General features: G+C 57.4%; 2 protein-coding genes across 8 annotated transcripts in view; one reads left to right on the top strand and one right to left on the bottom strand.

The window, feature by feature from the left end:
* Positions 1-709: 709 nt before the first annotated feature.
* On the bottom strand, positions 710-13,212 carry ZNF574 (zinc finger protein 574). 3 transcript variants are annotated; one of them, XM_060083298.1, is made up of 2 exons: positions 12,926-13,212; positions 710-3,662 (listed from the first exon to the last, which is right to left on the bottom strand). In XM_060083298.1, exon 2 carries the CDS (start codon positions 3,640-3,642, stop codon positions 955-957), a length of 2,688 nt encoding a protein of 895 aa, XP_059939281.1. In that variant the 5' UTR covers positions 3,643-3,662; positions 12,926-13,212; the 3' UTR covers positions 710-954. The 3 variants fall into 3 exon arrangements, with proteins under 3 accessions (XP_059939281.1, XP_059939279.1, XP_059939280.1); XM_060083296.1 differs by having other exon boundaries at positions 12,848-12,928; XM_060083297.1 differs by lacking the exon at positions 12,926-13,212 and adding an exon at positions 5,926-6,087.
* The window catches only part of GRIK5 (glutamate ionotropic receptor kainate type subunit 5), a 50,962-nt gene continuing 40,505 nt past the window's right edge, over positions 12,167-22,623 (top strand). For 2 of the 5 annotated variants that reach the window (XM_060083295.1, XM_060083291.1), the window contains exons 1-6: positions 12,168-12,658; positions 16,139-16,267; positions 16,575-16,739; positions 19,046-19,143; positions 19,238-19,403; positions 22,067-22,245. In XM_060083295.1, coding sequence (XP_059939278.1) covers positions 16,189-16,267; positions 16,575-16,739; positions 19,046-19,143; positions 19,238-19,403; positions 22,067-22,245 — 687 coding nt within the window. In that variant the 5' untranslated portion in view covers positions 12,168-12,658; positions 16,139-16,188. Of the gene's footprint in view, positions 12,659-16,138; positions 16,268-16,574; positions 16,766-19,045; positions 19,144-19,237; positions 19,404-22,066; positions 22,246-22,623 lie in introns of all 5 variants that reach the window. The other 3 variants (XM_060083293.1, XM_060083292.1, XM_060083294.1) reach the window with 2 other exon arrangements.

Here is a 22,623-nt window from a genome sequence, read left to right as displayed (position 1 = left end):
AACGTTCTCTTCACGGGATCAGCGTGAAGATCATTCCCAAAAATGTAGGAAAATACTTCAAACCGGGCATTCAAACATCAGTCAGCCACCCCAACCACCCCTCTCCCCACAACCAACATCCGTGGGCTGAGCCGGAGGCCAACTCCAAGTGGATGTCAGAGCACCTCCCCTTGTGAGGCTTCCTACCCCCAGAGACTGTTACTCAGAATCTTCTCCAATCCCACAGCTGGATCTAGTCCCAGAAGCCACCTCCTCTACTGCCCCGGAGATCATGCCTTTCCGAGACCTGCGTTTGCCTTCAGGGATGCATAGTGAGAAAATCAGATGGCCTTGAAGGAGACAGCTCACATCAGGCCAGAGAGAAGGGGACAGGGGTGGTGAGAACAACCTGAAGATTTTCCTAAATGTTCCTGCCACCAGCAGAAACAGCTTCAGGCTTTTCTATGGGGCTGTGGGGACCTCTAGTGGCAAGAGAACCATGATGCCCCCATCTACTACCACAGTGAAGTCCCTGCTCCCTGAAAGCCATGCCCATGGACTTCAGGTCCTCCTCTTTAGTTTCCGTTTACTGAGCTCCACTACTTGCCAGGCCCTTTCTAAGCACTGGGAATGCAGCCATGAAAAGTGAGACCCAAGAACCTGGGGCTCACAGCTCCCGAATTCCACCACCCGACACGGCCGGGCCAGACAAAAGCACATAAATGTCCAACTCAGTCTTTATTGACCATTTCACCTTGGGGGCAACAGGTGTGTGTGGTGGGGGGGGCACCTTTATGCACGTCAAGGACCCTAGAGCACCCCCCTCAGAAGAGAGAATAAATCCAGTTACAGAACTTACATGGCAGTTGAGAGGGGTGGAAAAGGGGCACAGTATGTACAGAGACTTAAGGGGATGGTAGAGAAAGTTCTTCAGCAAGAGGGCACGGTGGTGCTGAAGGAGGACATGAGGCAGGGTCAGCCACTGATCTGGACCCCCTCAGCCTCAGCCAGAGGGTAGATCTCAATGGCCTCCACCAGGGGCAGAGCCTCCACTGCAGTCTCCATCACAGCCAGGCCGACGGCAGCCTCTGCCTCTGCCAGCTGCTGCCGCACAGCTGCCTGATGCTGCTGCTGGTGGGTCTTGCGGTGCTTCCATAGGTTGGAGAAGGAGCGGTAGCTCTTGCCACAATCGGGGCAGGAGTAGGGCCGCTCGCCCGTGTGAATGCGGCGATGTTCTGCCAGGCGCATGGAGATGGCAAAGGCTTTACCACACACTTCACAGGCGAACGGCCGCTCACCTGTGTGCAGGCGGCGGTGGTCCTTCAGGTGGGTACTCTGACGGAAGGCCTTGCCACAGTCTGGACATGGGTACGGCCGCTCGCCTGTGTGGATGCGCCGGTGTACCTGCAGTGACGTTTCCGTGCTGAACAGCTTCTTGCACTCGCTGCACTCCAGGCCACGGCGTCGGGCAGGGGCTGCAGGGGCCGCAGGGGCCATGCCTCCAAGGGTCGTTGGGGAGGCCACTGGTGTGCGAGCAGCCCGTGGGGCCCGAGGGGCCGGAGGCTCCTTAGCCAGCACCTCCCCAGGCCCAGCAGCTGCGTGGGCTGCCTCGTGGGCCTGCAGCCGAGCAGCTGAGCCCACTTTCTTGCCGCAGGTGCCACACTCAAAGCGCCGTGGGGCCTGGGCAGCGGCAGCTGCACAGCGGTGCTCATGCAGCCGCAGCGAGGAAGGGAAGGCAGCACCACAGGACGAGCAGCGGTGGGGCTGGCGCCCGGCATGGGCCACGAGCTGGTGAACCTCCAGCAGCCGGCGCAGCAAGAAGGAGCGGGGGCACTCGCGACACTTGTAGGGGTACTCGCCCGTGTGGTGGTAGCGGTGCATGAGCAGGCGGTAGGGGCGGTGAAAACGCACTCCGCACTCCTGGCAGCGGTAGGGGAAGTGCTGGGCGTGCACCAGGCGGTGCTGCCTCAGGGTGGAGCTCTGGGTGAAAGCCTTGCCGCAGTCCCCACACCGGTAGGGCCGCTCTCCTGTGTGCGTGAGCCGGTGGCGGGCCAGGTTGGCGGGCGAGTTGAAGGGCTTGGAGCAGTCCGGGCAGGGGAAGGGCCGTTCACCTGTGTGTGTGCGCAGGTGGTTACGCACGTGAGACTTCTTCTTGAACATCTTGCCGCAGATGCTACACTTATGGCGCCGTTCCAGCCGGTGCACAAAACGCTGGTGCCGTGTCAGTTGTAATGCCTTGCCAAATTCGCGGCTGCACAGGAGGCAGCGGTAGGTGCCTGGAGCAGCGGGCCCTGCTGGGCTCTCCTCAGCAGCGGGTGGCTCCGGGGCCTCTGGCTCTCCCGTCTCTGCTGGGGCTGGCTCAGGGAAGCCAACGACAGGCTCCTCCGGTGGGACTGGTGTTGTGGGCAGAGGGACACCCCCAACCCCATGGGTACGCCGGTGATAAAGGAACTTGGTGAGGTTGACAAAGGTCTTTCCACACGGACACGAATGCAGAGGATTTGGGGTATGCGCTCGACGGTGGGCCAGGAGGAGGGCCTCTGTGCCGAAGGCCAGGCCACAGTCCACACACAGGAAATGAGACTCGCTGCTATGGTCTCCGAGGTGCTGGTCCAGACTGGAAGGGCTGGGGAAGACACGACTGCACAGGGGGCACTTAAAGACACCCTCCCGGTGACTCCGCAGGTGCTGCTGCAGCTGGTGAGGTGAGAGAAAGAGCTGGTCACAGGCTGAGCAGAAGAGCTCCTGGGTGGCTGCCCCGCCTGGCTCTCCACTGTTGTTCCTCCGTGCCCTGCGCCCCCGGCGATCGCGTCCAATGGCTTCACCGTTGCGCAGCTCATAACTGTGGTCAGAGGATGGCAGGGGGTCAGGCTGAGACACAGGCGCCTCTGCAGGTGATGGGGTCAGAGTCTCCTGCTGCAAGGCAGGCTCCTCAGACTCTGGGGTGGGAGCCGGGAAGTGGGTGGCCTGATGCTCCAGGAAGTCGCCTGGCAGCTGGAAGAGCTGCGAGCACTCAGAACACTTGTAGAGGAGCAGCTCCACCTCAGTCACCACCTCGGTGGTGGCAGCGGCAGAGGGGACAGCTGCCCCTTCCCCACCTTCTTCCGCCTTGCGGTATGAGTGCTCCACAGCCACGCGGGCCTGGCCCACGGGAGACCCCAAGACAGCTGGGGATCCCAGGACAACTGGAGCCGGAGGCTTGGTGGGAGTGGCCCTGAGGTGCGTCTGCCGGTGGTTCAGCCAGAGCTCCTGGCTGGCGAAGAGGGCCTTGCAATCCACACACTCATAGTGGATGGCGCTGGCGCTCAGCGGGGGCGCCTTGGGCGGTGGCTCAGCTGGTGCTGCCTCCTGGGGCGCCATCATCTTCAGGTGCAGCTCCTGGTGTTCCAGCAGCTGGCTGGGTGACATCAGCAGCTGCCCACACTCCAGGCACTGGTACTGGCTCTCCTGCACTAGGGTCTGATAGAGGCCCGTGCCAGAAGCTGCCTCTGTGGCCACAGTGACTCCAGGGTCGGCCACACCCACCAGCTCAAAGTGCTGCTGGGGCACGTGGGAGTTCTGATGCATGAGCACCTCCTCCAGGGATCCATACAGCTGGTTGCACTCAGAGCAGACATAGCGGTGCTCAATGTATAGGACTGTTTCCTCTGACTCCTCAGTCATGACGGCGGCAAGACCCTGGGCTGGGAGAAGTGAGGACAAACTGTATCTAGGCCACGGCTTCCTCAGTCCTTCCCAGGGAAAGTTCTTTCCCTTTATCAGCCCGCTACCAAAATCCTAGACCAATTTCCCCATCTAACTTCTTGCTGCCCTATTTCCACTCCCTAACAATCCTTCCTCTCCTGAACACACAAGAGCACCAAGCACAAAACCTTCCCCGCAGTCCGCTCCCAGTGAATCTGCCCAAATCTCACCTCGGCATCAACTAGCATTAAACTCCACCTGCCAGATCCTTGCCACCTGTCCAATCTCTCATTCTCCGGCTTCACAGCTGGCCCAAAGCCCCAACCCATCACACAGGACCCTCTCCAGATTTCCTTCCACTGACTCTTCTTACCAACACACTACCCCATCCCTACCCCCAGCTGCCGGGGCGAGTCCTCACACGGGCCCAAACCACCCACCGTTCACAGCTTCACTCCTCCTCTGCTTCCACCCCCAGGTTCTCTCTCTCTTTTTACACCCCCGACCACCCAAACTGCCCCAGGGCCCTGCCACTTTCGGCACCCTCTCACGGTGCAACCCTCCTCCTTTGTACACAACCCGTCACCCGCTAACTTTCCCCCTTTGGTGCCCAGGTTCCTCACATCAGTAAACTTTTCTCACATTGGCTGGACCCATCTCCACACGCAGACCTTTTCCAAACCTTAACCACTTCCCCGTGATCCCCAGATCCCCCTCTTCTAATTATTTAACTCCCGCTACACATCAAGGCCCTCTCCCACAACCCTAAGGGCCTATCCAGGAGGCTGAGACCCACCTTCACAAAAGCCTAATCCTTTCTTCACATTTAGACCCTTCCCACCACCCTAACTCATGTTTCCAGGGCACCCAGACACCCTTCACATTAATCACCTACCTCTTCTGTGCACTGAGACCTCATCTACAATTCTCTCTGGGGTGCCCAGACCCCCTCTTCACACTGATTTCAACCCTCCTTCTTTATAGACAACCACCCTAGACCATTCAGGGATTCCCAGAACCTCTCTTCACATATTCTTCTTTGCAAAAAAGACCCCTCCCACCCTAACCCATTCTTGGGATATCCAGACACCATTCTTTGTATCAACCTAAGCCCCTCTTATTTGCAGAAAGACCCAACCCCACCCTAACCCATTCCAGGGATGCTCAGACCCCATCTTCATATCAAAATTCCTCGATTCCACACATACTCTATTCCAAGGATATCCAGACTACACTTTATAATGGCTTAAACTCCTTTCCCACATACCCCTCCCACTGTCCAAATCTCATTAAGAATACCCTGAAATCCCCTCTTAGGCAAAACCCCTCCCACCACCACCCTAACCCTGATACATAGCCAGACCCCTCTTCCTCACACCCAGGGCCCTCTGAGCAGCCTACTACCCTGCGGCTACCCAGACCACCCCCCTTTAACACACAGATCTCACTCACCACCCTAACCCCCTCCAGGGATCCCCAATTCCTACTCTTCACCTTGACCTAATTCCTAGTACTTTTCAGAAAGACCACTTCTCCTCCAGTTATTCTAGGGATACCCAGACGCCAGTTTCACATAACATAACCCTTCTTTGCACAGAGACCCCTCTCAACCCATTCCAAGGGTACCCAACGCGCCCCGCCCCCACTGTGGTTTAACTCTTCACATTAATGTAACCCCATTCTTCACACCGGGACCTCTCCCTCCCCCTCAGCTCTAAATCTCCCCTCTAGGCCCATCCATTTCCTGATATCTTTTCAAACCAAGACCCCTCTCATTGGCCTAACTCTCCAGAAATAACTAGACTTTCTCTTTATGTTAACTTAACCACCTCTGTTCTCACGGCCTAAACCCCTCCCTAGGCACCCTACTGCCCTCTAACCGTCCACCCTCCTTCGGTCCTGGACTGTCCCAGAGCCCAGCCCTTTGCCGCGTACTCCCAGGAGCCTTGGAGACCCCCCCGGGGGCAGCTCTAACGCCTCCCTTACCACCCAGGTCCCTGCCAGCCCCCAGCCCAAGCCCCCTCCCTCCTCACTCGCCCTTCCCAGGACTCTGGCCCCTTTCCCACCCGCCACCCAGACCCGGCCCCGGCCCGGCCCCCGCCCAGCTTCCCGCGCGCCCCACGGGCCTTTGGTGCCGCTCCGCCCTCACTTCTCGGCGCGCGCCCCCCTCCGGCCCTCAGTGCGCAGGCGAGGTGACGAGTAGAGGCCGCGGGGGGAGGGTGGGGAGCCCGGCCGGCCCTTCACACGCCCGCCCGCACTTACCCGCCTCAGCCGTCTCGCAACCCCCGGGCCCCGGCCCGGGCCGCAGCTCGCCTCGCGCGGCAACCCTAGCTCCGCGCCCTCTCCAGCTCCCGCCGTCTCCTCTCGCCTGCTCCGCAGCCTCGTTCTCGCCCCCAATCACCCTCAAGAACGCCCCTCCCACCTTCCTCGTCGGCCGCCGCGCCGATGGCGAATGAACCCAATCATCGCCTGTCTGGCCCCTGCCGTTCTGCCAATCGACGCTCACGTCTCCGAGCCCTGGGCCAATAGTATGTGACGTTGGGATCCCCCGCAGCGCCCAACCAATCCTCCAGCGATGTTCTCTCACGGCTGGCCCCCGGGTTGATAGTGCCCGCCCCCTTACGCCCCCTGAAGGATGTTCCTCCTCCACCTCCTCAGCGATTCCGTTTGAAGGCTCTAGAGGGGAGGACAGCGCGATGACGTCAGACGGTGGAGCGCTGCTTCGGGCGCCATGTTGGGGGTGCCGGTCGGGAGGCGCTTCGGGGTCGAGGGGTAAAGTGGGGGAAATTGAGGCACCCGACACTCGGAGGGCGAAGGCGGGGGACTCGAGGCGCAGGAATCCCAGAGGAAAGAAAGGAAAGAGTGAAGCACAGTCAGCGAAGGGGAGACGGGAAACTCTAGCAACAATTGCAGGGAGAGAAAAAGGGGAAATCAAGGCTCCAGACTCACTTCATTAGAAAGAAAGGAGTAGGGACTTCCCTGGTGGCGCAGTGGTTAAGAATCTGCCGACCAATGCAGGGGACACAGGTTCGAGCCCTGGACGGGGAAGGCCCCACATTGTCGCCGAGCAACTAAACCCATGCGCCACAACTACCGAGCCTGCGCTCTAGAGCCCGTGAGCCACAACTGCTGAAGCTCGGGCGCCTAGAGCCTGTGCTCTACAACAAGGGAAGCCACTGCAGTGAGAAGCCCGCGCACCGCAACGAAGAGTAGCCCCCGCTCTCCGCAACTAGAGAAAGCCCGGGGGCAGCAACAACAACAAAACCAACACAGCCAAAAATTAATTAATTAATTAATTAAAAGAGGAATAAAGGCAGCAAGAAGGAAGGGAAGAAAAACCGAGGGCCTCTTGAGGGAGGGGGAGAAGAAATGTCGGAGGAAAAGCAAGGAGAGAAGGAATCTGAGGGAACAAGGAAAACCTGAAGGATAAGGGAGGAAATGGGAAATGGAGGAGAAAACATAATCAGGGACGGGGCAGTTTCATTTGTTTTGTTTTCTATTCGTGATTATTTAATAATAACCGGCTATGATATGCCAGGTCAAAGTTAATCTTCTTTGTAGGGATAGAGAAGGAACAAGAAAAGTCTGTGCCCTCGTGGAGTTTACATTTTAGTGAGGGTAGAAAATATCAGGTACAAAAATAAATGTAGGCAGCCAGTGATAGTGTTGTAAAGAAAATACAGCAGGTGGGCAGAGGGTGTGGAATGGACTTGGGTGGCAGGGAGGGCCTCTCTCTGAGGTCACTGAGGAATGACAGGAAGGAGCTAGCCAGTAAACTACTGGTGGAAAGTATTCAGATGGATCATCATTTTTCCCCAAGCTCCCCTCAACCTAGGCCCTGGTCCAAGAGAATCTCAAAGGAAACCAAGTCCAGGACAGTGTCTCTCCCGCCTTTATTATCAAGGCTTTCAGAGCCAGGACAGACAGGACAGAGGAAGTTGCAATGGGGATCTCGAGGGCCCCTTCTCTCCCTGCCATGGTACCCACAGGCTTCCTCTAGCCAAGGGCAGAGGTCTGAATCCCTGCCTGTTGGGAAACCTAGTCCCTGCCCCACCTCCCTTACTCAAGTGTCACTAAGGTCTCAGGCCAATCCCGACCCCAGGGCTGAGCCAGTGGGTGTGACTGCCCAGTCCTCAGACAGCTCAGGCAGTTTCATTTGAAGAAACAGGAAACGTAGGGGGTAGATGTTACCTGAAGGACAACCAGGGTGAGAACCTGAAGAAAGTGACCCTGTAATGTCTGGACTATATTCTCCTTTCTTCTAGGGTGCCCTCCTTCCAGGCTGATGCCCCCAAAGCTCAGGGAAGCTGGAGTACCTATGTGTTCAAGGAGCTCTGGCCATTCCTACTCAACGTCCCCTTCTGGCCCTCAGAGCCTTGGGAGCAAGTTGCCCCAGCACTGTTATGTTTCCAGTGCTACTTCCCAAGGACAGGAGCTGCAAGAGATTCACTTGTTCTACCCCCCCCCCCATTTCTCAGATGAGTAAACTGAGTCTAGAGGAATTGGTCATTTACTTTCCTAAGGCCAAAAAGCTCCTAGGGGACCCCAAACACTGAGTCAGACCTATGTCTGACTCTTCAGCCACTCTTCTTGCTATGTCCTTCGATTGGATTCTAACTGGGTGTCCTAACTTTCTACTAGATTAAACTCTAACTCCAGACCCATGTAATTAAACCAGGCTGCCTGGATTGGAATCCTGGCCCTGCCACTTCTTAGCTGTAGTCTTGGGCAAGTCAACTCTGTGCCTCAGTTTCCTCACTTGCAGGATAATAGCCCCTGTCTTGTGTGGTTGTGAAGCACAGAGTAAAAGCTATGTAAGAGTTAAATGCTGGAGGGTGTGTGGAGAAAAGGGAACCCTCCTACACTGTTGGTGGGAATGTAAATTGGTGTAGCCACTATGGAAAACAGTATGGAGGTTCCTCAAAAAACTAAAAGTAGAGTTGCTTTATGATCCAGCAATCCCACTCCTGGGCATATATCCAGACAAAACTATAATTTGGAAATATACACGCACCCCTATGTTCATAGCAACACTATGTACAGTAGCCAAGACATGGGAGCAGCCTAAATGTCCATCGATAGATGAATGGATAAAGAAGATGTGGTATATATATATATATATAATGGAATAGTACTCAGCCATAAAGAATGAATGAATGCCATTTGCAGCAACACGGATGGACCTTGAGATTATCGTACTACGTGAAGTAAGTCAGAAAGAGAAAGGCAAATACCATATGATATCACTTATATGTGGAATCTAAAATATGACACGAAGATACCTACGAAACAGACTCACTGATATAGACAACAGACCTGTGGTTGCCAAGGAGGTGAGGTGGGGGAGGGAAGGATCGAGAGTTTGGGATTAGCAGATGAAAACTATTATATGTATGATGGATTAAACAACAAAGTGCTACTATATAGCATAGGGAACTCTATTCAATATCCTGTGATAAACCATAATGAAAAAGAATATATATGTATAACTGAATCACTTTGCTGTACAGCAGAAATTAACACGTTGTAAATCAACTATACTTCAGTAAGATTTTTTTAATTAAAAAAATTGTTTTTAATCTATGTAAGAGTTATTTTTATTAGGCTCTCAAGGAGCCTAGTAATAATAGCTAATGTGTCTTGAGTGTGTTATGACTTGCTAATTATTATGCTCAGTGCTTTCCATGCATCATCCAGTTTAATCCTCTCAATAACCCTGGGAAGGAGGAACAATTGCTCTCACTTTGCAAAGAAACTGAGGCTCAGAGAAATTAAATAACTTGTCCATCATTAGGAAGAGACAGCCAGGACTGTAACCCAGGAGTTGACTCCAAGGTTTATACTCTTGGCTCCCAGGCTCTACTGCCTGGCAGGTGGGACGTCCAGAGTGGCATGCTAAATGGATGAATGCAAGAAGTAAAGGAAAGAAGTTGGTGGTAACCAGTGAGCTCTAAAGCTAGTCATCTGGATTTGCCCTCAGGATGAAATCGCCAGGGGCAGGAACCAGAAAACCTGGAAGCTAGACTCAGCCTTTGACAGGCTCCATGCCCTGGGGCAGAGTCTCACTCCTGCCCACTTGAAAATGCAAGGGTCAGGGCTTCCCTGGTGGCGCAGTGGTTGAGAGTCCGCCTGCCGATGCAGGGGATGCGGGTTCGTGCCCCGGTCAGGGAGGATCCCACATGCCGTGGAGCGGCTGGGCCCGTGAGCCATGGCCACTGAGCCTGCGCTCCGCAACGGGAGAGGCCACAACAGTGAGAGGCCCGCGTACCGCAAAAAAAAAAAAAAAAGAAAGAAAATGGAAGGGTCAGGCTTGATTTATCAGGCCCCTTTCTGTTGCGATCTTCTGCTTGTATTTCCCAATTTATCTGGATTGACTAGGTCCCTTCACTGCAGATGATACAGGAGTAAGCTGAGGCCTGCGTCAGTTTTTCTGGAGGTGGTGGCACAGGACTAGGACTTCTGGGACAGGTTCAATCTAGGATAGGCATTCTACGCTGGGGTCCCTGCATAAGCAAAGGCCTAGAGGCCAGGGCCAGTCTGCGCTTTCAGAGCGAGCTGGAGCTGAGGGTGGGTGTTGGGGGCCCCTTAAGTAGGGCGAGGAGGTGTATGTAAAGTCGGTGGGCCTTCAGGGTCAGATGTATGTGTCAGAAGCATGTGGGGGATGCAGGGGGCCTCCCATGCCAGGCCGATGTGAGAGTTGCCACGTGCAGAGTGTATGCGCGCGAGGCATGTGGTCACGTGTGCTGGGGGCTGCACGTGAGTGTCTCAGTGTCTCCTCCCCATCACGAGCATTGGGGGTGGTGGTGAGTCATGGACTCAGCCTTCAGCGCCAACTGTCATGTTCCTTCCCCCCAAATTTCACCCCCCACCCAGCCGTGCACCACCCACCCCCACTCCAAGATCTGTATCTCTGCTTCTCTCTTCCATCCCCCTGCCCTGCTCAGCTCTCTCCAAGAGGGAGGGAGTCTTCCACTTCTGCTGGCTCTGCCCTCCAGCTCCCTGCCCTTTCCCACTGCCTCTGTGCTTGGGTGAATCTTCTCCCCACCCACTCAGGTCCCCAGGATTTCTTTCTGCATGATGGAGAATTCCCATACTCACCACCCATCCCTTCACCTCCATGGGGGCTATTTCTATTTCTGGGGGCTTCTCCCTTTTCTCCATGGGCCGGCTGCTCCTGCCTCAGTGGGCCTTTTGTGTCCACATTCTGCCTTTGTGGGTTTTCTGGTGTCTGTGGGCCTCCCTCCATTTCCGTGACCCTCTCCCACTTTTCTTGGCCCTCCTCCTTGTCTCTGTAATATGCGTCCTTGTTCCAATTTCTGTGGTCCTCTCCTCCTCTCCACGGTCTTCTCCTGTCACCATGGACCACTCCCCATGCCTGAGGAGTGCTTTCTGTTCCTGTGGGCCTCTCTCCATCTTTCTGGGGGCTCTCTGAGTCCATGAGCTGCCCCCTGTCCCCATCTTCATGGGGGGCTCTCTGAGTCCACGAGCTGCCCTTGTCTCCGAGGTCCTTAGCTTGTCTCTGTGGTCTGCTCCCTGATCTAGATGGCCCTTTCTTTGCTCTGGGCTTTTCCCTGTCCTTGTCCTTGTGGGGTTTGCGGACATTGGTCCACCTCCGTGGCTCTTGATGGCTGTCTTGCTGTTTCTCTGCATTTTTCTTCATCTCTGTAGCCCTCTCCCCCAGCTCCATGGCCTTCTCCCCAGGTCTCCCTGCCTCTCAGCTGTGTCTCTGTAGACTCCTGTGCCCAAGGGCTGCCTGGGCAGGGCGGTGGCATGGTGTGGTGGAGGAGGTGGCCGGGGGTGGGCCCTCTGTCCAATGCAGCGCCTTCCCCTCATCAGCATTCTCCTCACCGGGGCCCCCCAGTTCGGACCAATACGGGCTCCCCCTCTCCCGACTCCCGTCCCTCCATCTCTCTCTCTCTCTCTCTCTGCCTGCCTGCCTCCCTTCCTCCTGCCCGCCCTCCTCCCCATCTCTCCCTCCCTCCTTCCCTCCCTCCCTCATCTCCCCCCCCCCCCCCGCCCCCCTGCGCTCCAGGACCCAGCGCGGGCGGCAGGCGGGCAGGCAGGCAGGCGGCGGCCTCGGAGGGGAGAAGAAGTGGTGGTGGTGGTGGCAGCAGCGTTGGTGGCAGCAGGAAGGCAGGCCCAGCTGGGGACCCGGAGCCGGGGGCTGCCCCTCACAGGGAACCAGGGGTCCATGGTCAGGCCCTCCTGCTGAGGCCCTGCGCTGGGTGCCCCCGGGACACCCCCTCCTCCTTCTCCCTCTTCCACCTGCTTCTCTCCATCCTCCCCTCCCTCCTCCTCTCCCTCCTCCCTATCTCTCCACCTCTCCGGCCCTCTCATCACTCTTTGGGTCTCCCAGCACCCCGTCCTCCCCAGCCCCTCCACTCCTCCGCCTCTCCCTGCCCCCAGCATGCTTTCCCGCGGGGGCTGAGGGCTTGAGGTCCCCAGGCCCTAGCCTCTTCCAGGGCAGGGCCGGGGCTCCAGGGGGGAGGGGGGAAGGGGTGGCCCCCTCCCCCCCACCAAGCCCTCCCCTCCCCCACTTCTCCCGATGGCCGTCTTCCTTGTCTCCACCCAGTCCTCGCCCCCCGTGGCCCCCCCAGGCCGGCCTGGCTAGGGGAGGGGGCGGGGGCCCTTGCCTGGGCCGGCTTCCCCCTCCCCCGGCTCTGCCTGTGCCCCCTCCCTTGCGTTTTCACCTTCCTCCCTCCTTCCCCTCCATTTGCTCCTTCCCCCTCTCCTCTCTCCCCTTCCCTCCTCCATTTTCTCCTTTCCCCTTCTTCCCCTCCCCGGCGGCCCTCTCCTCTTCTACCTGTCCTTCCTCCCTGCGCCCCGGGAGCACCCCCATTTTGGGTTAGTTGGGGGCCACTGCCGGAGGTGGGGGAGGGGGCCCTGTGGACTGCCCTCTCCCCCCGCCCCAGCCACACCGCCCAGCGTCAGAGCATCTCCTCCTTGTCGTTCCTCGGGCCTCGAGGGAGCCCAGCCCTCCGTCCCACCAGGATCCGTGAGTGTCTGCAGGATGGGGATTGGGCTGGGGCCGGGCCTGGGTCCTGGAAGGCTGGACTCACTGCGGCCTGGTGGGGCCCCCCCGCCGCATTCCCCTGCTCCCCGGAACGGCAGATACCCTCCCCCACCAGGGGCCTGCCCTGCGCCCTCCATCTCCCAGCCTTCTTTCCCCTTGGCCTTTCCTCACCCCTTCTCCTGGGTACACAGCTCATCTTGCCTCCCAGCCCCCAGCGGCTGGGCTCCTGAGGGGCTGGCTGGCTCTTACTTGCGGTCTCACTCCCTCTCCGGGACTCCTGGCTGGTCTCCGCCCCTGCTTGCTCCAGCCTCGGCCCCGCGGTGACCGGCTCGCACTCTGTTTCGGTCTCTCTTCTTTCCTCTGAGGCTCATCCTCTCTGCCTGCCATGCGTCCCATCCCAGCCGGTCTCTACCTCCTGGAAATGTCCTTCCGTTTTGGAATCTCCATTTCATGTGTCTCTTGGGCCTCGCTCTGGCTCTGTCCAACTTGTTTCTCCTTACTGCTAGCCCAGCCCTTTCTTGGTGTGTCTCTGCTGATCTCTGTCTCCGTCTCCCTCTCCTCCCTCTGTCTCTCAAAACTCCCCCGTCTCTCCTCTCTCTCTTTTGGGAGGATCCCATGCCTGGTCTAGCCCTCTCTCCGCTGCCCTCTGTCCCCTGTTTGCTTTGCCTGTGCCTCTCCTCCCCTGTCTGCCTCTCTAACTCTGGGCTCGGAGGCTGTCTTCCTTCTCTTACTTTTCTGCTTTCTTCCCCCGGATCCACTCCTCATCCTGTCTCCTCCATCCCTCACTCCTTAGCAACTGCCCCCCTCCATGGTCCACTTTGTCTTTTCTATGGTGATCTCCCCCCAACCCCCATTCTCTCTTCCCACTTCTCCATTCCCCTGCCAGGCCTTTGGTTCCCATTCCTTCCCTCCCTTTGGGGCTTGCAGGCTCTGGGAATGACCGCCCCTTCCAAGGTGCTCTGAGTGATGCACCTCTGTGTGGACTTGCCCCCCTTATGTGGGTGCTTGTCCTGTCTCCTCCAGGTCACTCACTCTTCCTCCCTCAGTTTCCCTCCCTGACTCTCACTTCTCGCCTCTCCTTGTTTGGGAGTCTGTCTCTCTATCTTGTGTCTGTCCCACTTGACCCTTCCTCTTCTCTAGAGAAACTGTGTGGCTCACATACCTTTTCTCTCTGTCTCTTTCCGACTAGCCCCCCTTCTTTTCAGAGTTTTGCAATTTCTCTTCTCCCCACGGTTCCTGTACCTGTTAGTTGTTTTGCCTCACCTCATTTGCCCTCTCCCCTTTGCGATATCTCTCACTTGCCCACTTGTCTGTCTTCCTGCCCTGGCAGGGCCCTTTCCGCCCACTCAGCTGCTGTGTTTCCATCTTTATCTGGCTTTGCCTAAGTACCTGGGCCTGTGAGACTCGGGCCTGATTCCCTGCCCTTCCTCTCCCACGCTCTCTGTCTTTTCTCTGTCCCCTTTGGTATCTCACTTGTAGGTGATGTGTGTGTGTCCTTCTCTCTCATTTAGCCCCAGTTACTTACTTTTGGTCTGTCCGTTTTTCTGTCTGTGCCTTCCTGTGCCTCTGTGTCCATCTGCTGCCCCCAGCCCTGTCCCTGGACTGTCTCTTTCGGCTTCCACCCGTGTCTGCCACCTGTGGGTCCCTGCCCTTCTGGCCCCTGTCTCATTCTCGGTCTTTCTATCTATCCTCTAGTCTCTGCTCCCTGATTTGCCCCCAGAAGCCGCTGGTGTCTCAGGATGACCCCCTCACTCCCGCCTCTCTCCTAGCCCCGCCCTCCACATCCCTCCCCCTGTGAATTCTCCTTCCAGCTTCTCCCTGCTTCTCTTGCTCCTCCACCCTTGACAGGCCTTCACCTTAGATGCCGATTACAGTCCACAGGCCCCAGGCTGTCCAGCAGGCCCTCCCATCCCCAGCCTGTCTTTCCCAGAGGTCCCGAGAGAGAGGGATCTGCTCGAGGTCACCTGGGAGTCGCTGGCAGAGCAGGGACTGGGGGGGGGGGTCTCTTGTGGCCCTGGCCTAGGTTTCCTGGCTTCCAGGGACGATCTGAATTTTGCATTGTGCCTCTGTCTCCATTAGCAATTTTCATTCTACCATCTCACCAGCTTGAGCCCTCCTTCTGTGGGCATGAGTGGGGTGCGGGGAGCACCCCAGGCTCACCTCACAGCACTCTAGACCTCTCAGTAACCCCCTCCCATGGAAACCCAAGTGTCCCTTCCCTTGGGGGCATGGCCCTTGGCCAGGGGGCACGATGCATCTGGCCAAATTCATCCCTGCCCAGTGGTCACCCTGCAGAAGCCCAGGGCACCTGGAGCCCTTGTGGGGAGCAGAGACTCATTGTCTGCCCCCTGGTGCAGGGTGCGGGGGCACAGTTTGGCACCCACTTCTGCAGACAGTGCACCCCTTGCTCTACTCAGTCTTCCCATCCAGGTCTCCGGTGGCATCTCGAGTGGGTTTGTGTCCTCTCTCCATTCTGTCTTCCTGTTCTATTCTGTGTCCCTCCTGTGTCTTGATTTCCCTCTCTTCTGCCTGCCTGCTCTCCTCCTCTCCCTGCCCTGCCCTTTCTCTCTCCATCTCTGTGTCTCACTGTCTTCCTGTCTCTTCCCTCTTTCTCTTTCCTAGTCCTGTCCTCATCTTCCTGTAACTCTCCTGTTTCTCTCCATTGCTATCGCCGTTCTCTTGTCTTCATATCATCTTTCTGTTCCCTTATATTTTGGCCTATTTTCCCTTTCTCCTTTCCTGAGTCTCTTGGTATCCCTCCCACCTCCGGCCTCTCTTCCTCTTTCTGTCTCTCTGCTTCCCCCCTTCCCTCTCTTTACCCTTCTTTTTTCCTTTTTTCTTTTTTAGTCCCTTAGGTGCCTCGAGTCTGACCATCTGACTCCATATGTGTGTCTCCATGTGTCTTTCTCTTCCCAAGTTTCCTAACTCCTGGATACTCTCCCCTCCAGACCCTGGATGTCCAGGCCTCTCTCCCTGTGGGATTGTGGGAACCAGGGACGTCAGGAAGGTGGCAAGTGGGGCCTGGGATGGGGTTGCCTAGCAACCATTGCATCCTCTCCAGCCGGTTTCTGTTGCCTAGTAACAGCTGCCTGCCCAGAGACAGGGGCGGAACTGGGTGGGGGGGTGGCACTTCCTGGTCTCCTCCTGGGGTGGGGATGGTTCCTAGAATTCACTCTTACCTGAGATCCTTTTCATGCCTGCCTCCCATTTTGGTGGCTCTAGCAGTGTTTCTCCCACTCAGTGCCTGCGTGCTGTGGGCTTCTCCCTGCTAGTGCTCCTCTGATTCTCAGCTCCCTCTACAGTGATGCCTTCAGTCTCATCAGCTCTAATGAGGGCAGGGCCCTTCAGAGCTCAGCAACAGTGTCCCAGGCTCTGTGGTCCCCACCCCATCCAGCAGTCCCCAAAGGGACTCAGAGGCCCCCATATCAGCAATCTCCCCGTGGGCTGGGGGTCTCCCTGCAGGTGGCGAGTGGGGGCCGCGGCAGCTGCGTCCCCATGAGGAGGGGAGGAAGATGCCGGCTGAGCTGCTACTGCTGCTGATTGTTGCCTTCGCCAGCCCCAGCTGCCAGGTGCTCTCATCACTGCGCATGGGTGAGGCCCTACAGCGCCCCCGCTGGCCCCTGCCTCCTCACAGACCCTCCCAGAGCTCTCCCTGGGGCTCTTTTCTGGGCCTGCCAGCCCCTCAGGACCCAGGGATCTGGGCCTCGGCCCGGCAGCCCCCAGCTCCTTCCTCCCCCGGACCTAGGTGTCTGGATCCCGGCTCTCTCCAACCTCAGATCCGGGAGTCTGGAGCCCTGATCCCATCTCCAGCCTCCCTCAGAGCCAAGGAATCCAGGAGCCCAGCTCTTCCTCCCTCAGGACCCAGGAGTATGGTCCCCCAACTCCTGTGTCCCCTCAGCTGCCATCCTGGACGACCAGACAGTGTGTGGCCGCGGTGAACGTCTGGCCCTGGCCCTGGCCCGGGAGCAGATCAACGGGATCATCGAGGTCCCAGCCAAGGCCCGCGTGGAAGTAGACATCTTTGAGCTGCAGCGGGACAGCCAGTACGAGACCACGGACACCAGTGAGCAGGGCCACAGGGGCCGTGGGGTGAGGCCGGGCAGGCTGGTGGCCCTCCATCTGCTCCTTGGCCCTGGCCGCCTCAGCTTGCCGTGTTCTCTTCTAGTTCCATCTGCCCTTTCCTTCCTGTCTGTACTGCCCTCTCCTTCCCAGAGATGGTGCTGCTGGGCCTGGGGCGGTGGGGAGAGCATCAGCCCCCGTGCTGCCCTGGAGGAGCTGAGGGCGTCGTTTGAAAGAGAAGCTTCACAGCTGGTTGGGGGCACTTAGCCCCCAGAGCTAAGTAATGAGGGGCCCAGGCAGCGAGACCAGAGTGCCTCAGGGGGCAGGGACAGCGAAGGTGTTCTGGAGAAGACGAAACTGAAGCTGAGCTCTGAAAGATGGGCAGGAGATAGAGGGAGAGGTGTTGCTCAAGGTATGCCCCGTGGAACACAACCAGCCCTATAGTAGGGGTGCATGAGTCTGTTGAATACTCACAGACTGAGCAAACGTCCCTTGAACAGACGTGCTGGGGACATAGACCTTCGGGAGATGCTGCCTTCAAAGGTATTTTAGACAGATTTCTTTCCTGCAGGCCTTTATCAGAGTCTTTGTTAGGTTCATGTGTGTTTCAGATCACTGAGAGGGAGAATGGGGTCCAATGTTTCCTGGACTTTTTTGACTGGTATAGCACAGAACACAATGAGAGACCGGGCTGGAGGGTATGGAGGGAGATGGTATTCCAGGCATGTGCCTGTAGTCTGGAGCTGGGGCGGAGGGGAGGGCTGAGTATTTGGAGCCCAGGAACTTGATGTGGGGTTGCACCTACCCTGAACACCTGGACTCAGGACGTGTTTGGGGGGATCGTGAGAGACTTCTGGACTGGAGTGTGACTCGTCAGTGGGCGGTGAGGCTGGGCAGATTGACAGGCCAGCTCGAGGAGGTCTCCAGGTCAGGTTGAAAGACACTACCTTCACCTACAGGCAGTGGGGAGTCATTGATGGGTTTGGAACAGGGAGCTGCTGGAAGAGGAATCTGGAAGCTAGATTTGAGTAGCTGGCGAGGAGACTGGTGCGTGCCTGAGTTGACAGCCCTAAAGTAGGACGGGGAGGAGGGGTCGAAGAGAAGCGGACAGATAGGAGAAAATTTGGGGACAAAAAAGAGACAGAATTTGGTGACTAATTGGCCATTAGGAGGAAGATAGAAGGCAAGGAGCATTTCCAGGTATTTGGAGTGTGTAACTGGTGGGACCCTCACCAGCATGGAAGACACAGAAGGAATAAGTTTGGAGGAAGATGAGACGTTTAGTTACGGTGCTCTTAGTTGGATGGCAGAAACCCAACTCGGGCTGCCTTAAGGAAAAAAGAGGACTTATCAGCTCATGTCACTAAAAGGCCTAAAGATTAATTTCAGGCTTGGTTGAATCCAGGTACCCAAATGATATCCCAGGATTGTTTCAGGCAAGGCTTAATACAGGCACTCAAATGATGTTCCGGGAACCTCTTGTGTCTTCATCTCTGGGTCCTACTTTCCTCTAAATTGGCTTCATTTTCAGGAATGCCCTCCGCAGCTGGTGGCAAGATGGCCTCAGCTGCTCAAAACATCGCATCTCACCAGTTTAGCAAACCCAGTGATAATTTTAGCAGAGGACCTGGGGAAGGCGCTCAGTGGCCTAGTTTGAGCCTGTCCCCATCTCTGAACCGATCCCTGTGGCCAGCACAATGTGGTTCTTTGATCCTGGGTCAGGTATCAATCAATTCTGGGAACCATGTGATTCCCTCAGGAAAAGTTAGGGTTCTGCCACGGGGAGGATGGGCACTGGACAGGTAAAAACCAAGGCTTCCGTCCACCTCCCAGTCTTGAGATGCACACATGTTTAAGGAGAAAGAAAATGAAAGAAAGAGGAGCAAGGAAATGCAACAGAGGAATGGTGTTTGGGGTGTAGAGTGTAGAGGGGACCTTGGCTCTGGGTTCAGGGTAGAGGGGGTGTTGGATGCACCTTAGGTTGTGCATGGTTAAAAAGCTTAAGAGAGACAAAGGCTGAGAAACCAGGCACTGGATATGCAGCCAGAAGGAGGTCCTTGGTGTATCCTCTTCATTTCTTCCTTTGTCTCTCTCTTGGTCTGAGCCGGCCCTCTGTTGCCATGTCTCCCTGTCTCCCTCTGTCTCGTGCCCCCTCCTTTTGTCTCCTGTGGTGGGCTGGGTCAGGGACTGGGCTTCTGGGTCCCCCGGTGGTGGAGGAGGGTTGGGTTGTCTCCTGGGCCAAGGCAGTTCCCTGAGGGCAGGGACAGAGAGGAGGAAGAGGGTGCCTGAATCTGCGGTCTCTTCTCACAGTGTGTCAGATTCTGCCCAAGGGGGTCGTGTCTGTCCTGGGGCCCTCGTCCAGCCCTGCGTCGGCCTCCACCGTGAGCCATATCTGTGGGGAGAAGGAGGTGAGGCGGGAGCGTGGGGTTGGGGGGGTGATCCCTGGAGGCGAGGGCTGGGGAGGGGGGAGCAAGGTGGAAGCAAAGGTCCTTCTCTGTTCAGATCCCCCACGTCAAGGTGGGTCCCGAGGAGATGCCCCGCCTTCAGTACCTTCGCTTCGCGTCTGTCAGCCTGTACCCCAGTAACGAGGACGTCAGCCTGGCGGTCTCCCGGATCCTCAAGTCCTTCAACTACCCCTCGGCCAGCCTCATCTGCGCCAAGGCCGAGTGTGAGGGAGGAGAACTGTTTGTTATTTTATTTTATTTTTCTGGATGCGCCGCCCGGCCTGTGGGATCCTAGCTTCCCCGACTGGGAATTGAACCCAGGCCCTTGGCGGTGAGAGTGCAGAGTCCTAACCACCGGACCGCCAGGGAAGTCCCACGAGGGAGGAGAACTGGATGCCTTGTTTTCTATTTCCCCAAACTCCCCTTCCCAAGACATCTAGTCTCTCACAGTCATGAATGCCCCCTGATTTTAAGGCCCGGGGGATCCAGACACAGACTCTCCTAGTCTCCACCATCCCTTCCCTTTCAGGAACCCAGACCTCTGGTTCCACAGACCACCCCCTCCCCACCCACTCTCGCCCCCAAAGAGACTCTTTAGTCCGCAGATAGTGACTGGGCACGTGCTCGGAGCAGGACCCCTGCTAGGTTCCGGTGGTTTAGCGGTGAACAACGCTAGGCGTGGTCCCTGGCTTCCTGGAGCTCCGGGGCCACTGGGGGACGCCGTGGTTGAGCAGTTGTGATGCGGAGTGTTGCGAGCTCTCAGGACTTAAGCAGGGGTGATCCAACCCTAGTCTGGGAGGTTCAGAGCCTGCCTCCCAGAGAAGGGGACCTCTAAGCTGGGCCTGAAGGGTAGGGAGGAGGTGAGGTGGGAGAGGAGAGGAAGAGCATGTACCAAGCAGAGGGCAGGGCAGGGCAGAGGCGAGGCCCCGGGAGGCTCAGAGATGCTCCCAGCGTGGGAGCAATGAAGCAGGACCCGGGAACGGGGCATGATCACTGAGGGCCTTATGTTTTTCCCTGAAGACGATGGGGGCAATGGAAAGTACCCACACCGGGCAGGGACGAGTGTGTTGCAGGAAGAGCTCCTTGGGCTCTTTGGCTGCAACACAGAGGGCAGACTTGGAGACTCCATGACACGAGAAGTGGCATGGAGAGTGGCTAGAGGCGGGGAGGGATGGTCCTGGTTAGGGCTCAGGTGGTGGCACGGGGACGGAGGGGCCAGGATGGATTTGAGGAGAGTTGTGAGGGAAGGGAGAGGGTGGGGTCATGGATGGTGACCAGGTCCTGCCCGAGGAGGAAGGGACAGTCAGTTCAGGGGCACACGCTGGGTTTGAGGTGTCTTTGAGACATTCAAGTGGAGACGTCTGGGAGGCTGACGGGCTTGTGGGTCCTGCTGGAGAGAGAGAGGGCCGTGCTCAGTCACCTCCAGGAGGGATTCCTCTTTCAAAAGGTATTCACTGCACACCTGCCGTGGTCCAGACTTTTTTTTTTTTTTAATTTTTACTTATTTATTTTATTTATTTATTTTTGGCTGTGTTGGGTCTTTGTTGCTGCGCACAGGCTTTCTCTAGTTGCAGTGAGCGGGGGCCACTCATTGTGGTGTGCAGGCTTCTCACTGCAGTGGCTTCTCTTGTTGCGGAGCACGGGCTCTAGGCGTGCGGGCTTCAGTAGTTGTGGCGCACGGGCTTAGTTGCTCTGAGACATGTGAGATCTTCCCGGACCAGGGCTTGAACCCCTGTCCCCTGCATTGGCAGGTGGATTCTTAACCACTGAGCCACCAGGGAAGTCCCCAGACGTTCTTGGTATTAGGGATGTGGCAGTGCACGAGCCAGGCCCTTGTCAAACCTAATGAGAAGAGCCAGGCAGTGGACATAGAGAAGACGTGGTCTGGTCAGGAGCAGTGAGTCCTGTGGACAGATAGAGGAGGAGGACGGGAATTGGGAGAGCTGGAGTAAGGGGGTGCAATTTGAAATAGAATGATTGGCGTGGGCCTCACTGAGGAGGTGATATCTGAGTAAAGATCTGGAGCCTGGGGATCTGGAGAGGAATATTCCAGGCAGAGGGAACAGCCAGTGCAGAGGCCGTGGGGCCTGTGTGTGTGTGTGTGTGTGTGTGTGTCTGTGTGACAACAAGGAGGCCGGCGTGGCCGGAGCCAAGCGAGTGGGAGAGGAGGAGACGAGGTCAGGGACACAATGAAGCGAGTCGGCAGATGGAGTTGGGCCTTGGAGGCTGTGAGGACTTTGGCCTTCACTCTGAACCAACGAGAAGCCATTGCAGGGTTTGGAACAGAGGTGGACACATCTGCTTTACAGCAGCAGCTCTGGCTGCTGTGTAGGGAACAGACTCTCTGGGGGCAGGCGTGGCCGATGTCACAGGCGGGAGATGACAGTGGCTCGGGCCAGGGCCGTGACGGGGACGCGGTGCCATGGGGTGTGTTTTGAAAGTAGAGCCTGGGTGGATTGGCCGTGGGTGTGAGAGGCAGACAGAGGCCAGGCTGCCGTCAAGGGTTCTGGCCTGAGCTCCTGGCCGGCTGGAGTCTGTTCACTGGCCCGGTGAGGTGTGGTGGTTGGCGCGGAGCGCAGATTGCGGCTGTGCACACGTGAGGTGTGCGACGTTTGTCACGCAGCCCGGTGGGGGCAGAAAGGTGGCGGGAGACAGCGATCTGGAGGCAGGGGGAGGTCTCGGTTGGGACTTCCATTTGAGAGGACCCAAGCATCAGGCCCCTGGGCCCAGCACCCCAAGAGAGCCAACTTCACTCCGAACAGCCACCCCACATCCTGGGCGAGCCCTGGTCCTCTCCCCAGCTACCCCATGCCAGAGAGGAGGGAGCGGCCGCCCCGTCTCCAGGCACACGGAGGGGCTCTAACCCGGGGCCCCACCCCTCCCTCAGGCCTGCTGCGATTGGAGGAACTGGTGCGCGGCTTCCTCATCTCCAAGGAGACGCTATCGGTGAGGATGCTGGATGACAGCCGGGACCCCACGCCGCTGCTCAAGGAGATCCGAGATGACAAAGTGTCCACCATCATCATCGACGCCAACGCATCCATTTCCCACCTCATTCTCCGTAAGGTGGGTCCCCACCTGATTTCCCCTCTCTGGTGGGTCCCCTCTCTGATTTCCCTACAGGGTCAGGAGCAGAAACATGGGGTGACAGAACAAGTCAACCAAGGCCCACGGGCCTCAGTTGTCACATGGTGGTCCGGAGCCCCGCTTCCTACGTGCAAACACTAAATAGGAAGTTTTGTCTCTCAGCTCAGCTGCTTGCCGGCTGCACCCTTGGTTGGACCCTGGACAGTCGCCTTCCCTCTCTGTTTATGCTTGCTACCTCCATGGGGTGCCGTGAGGGTTAATGAGTGAAAGGTGGGGGAGCACTGGGACAGCCCCTGGCCCAGAATAAACGCGGGCGTAGTGGGATCGCCCTGTCATCTTTACTGAATGCCTCTCCTA

The sequence above is a fragment of the Mesoplodon densirostris genome, chromosome 19 (assembly GCF_025265405.1).
Source record: "Mesoplodon densirostris isolate mMesDen1 chromosome 19, mMesDen1 primary haplotype, whole genome shotgun sequence".
In the NCBI taxonomy this organism is placed as follows: domain Eukaryota; kingdom Metazoa; phylum Chordata; class Mammalia; order Artiodactyla; family Ziphiidae; genus Mesoplodon; species Mesoplodon densirostris.
This window is presented reverse-complemented; position numbering and strand designations above follow the sequence as displayed.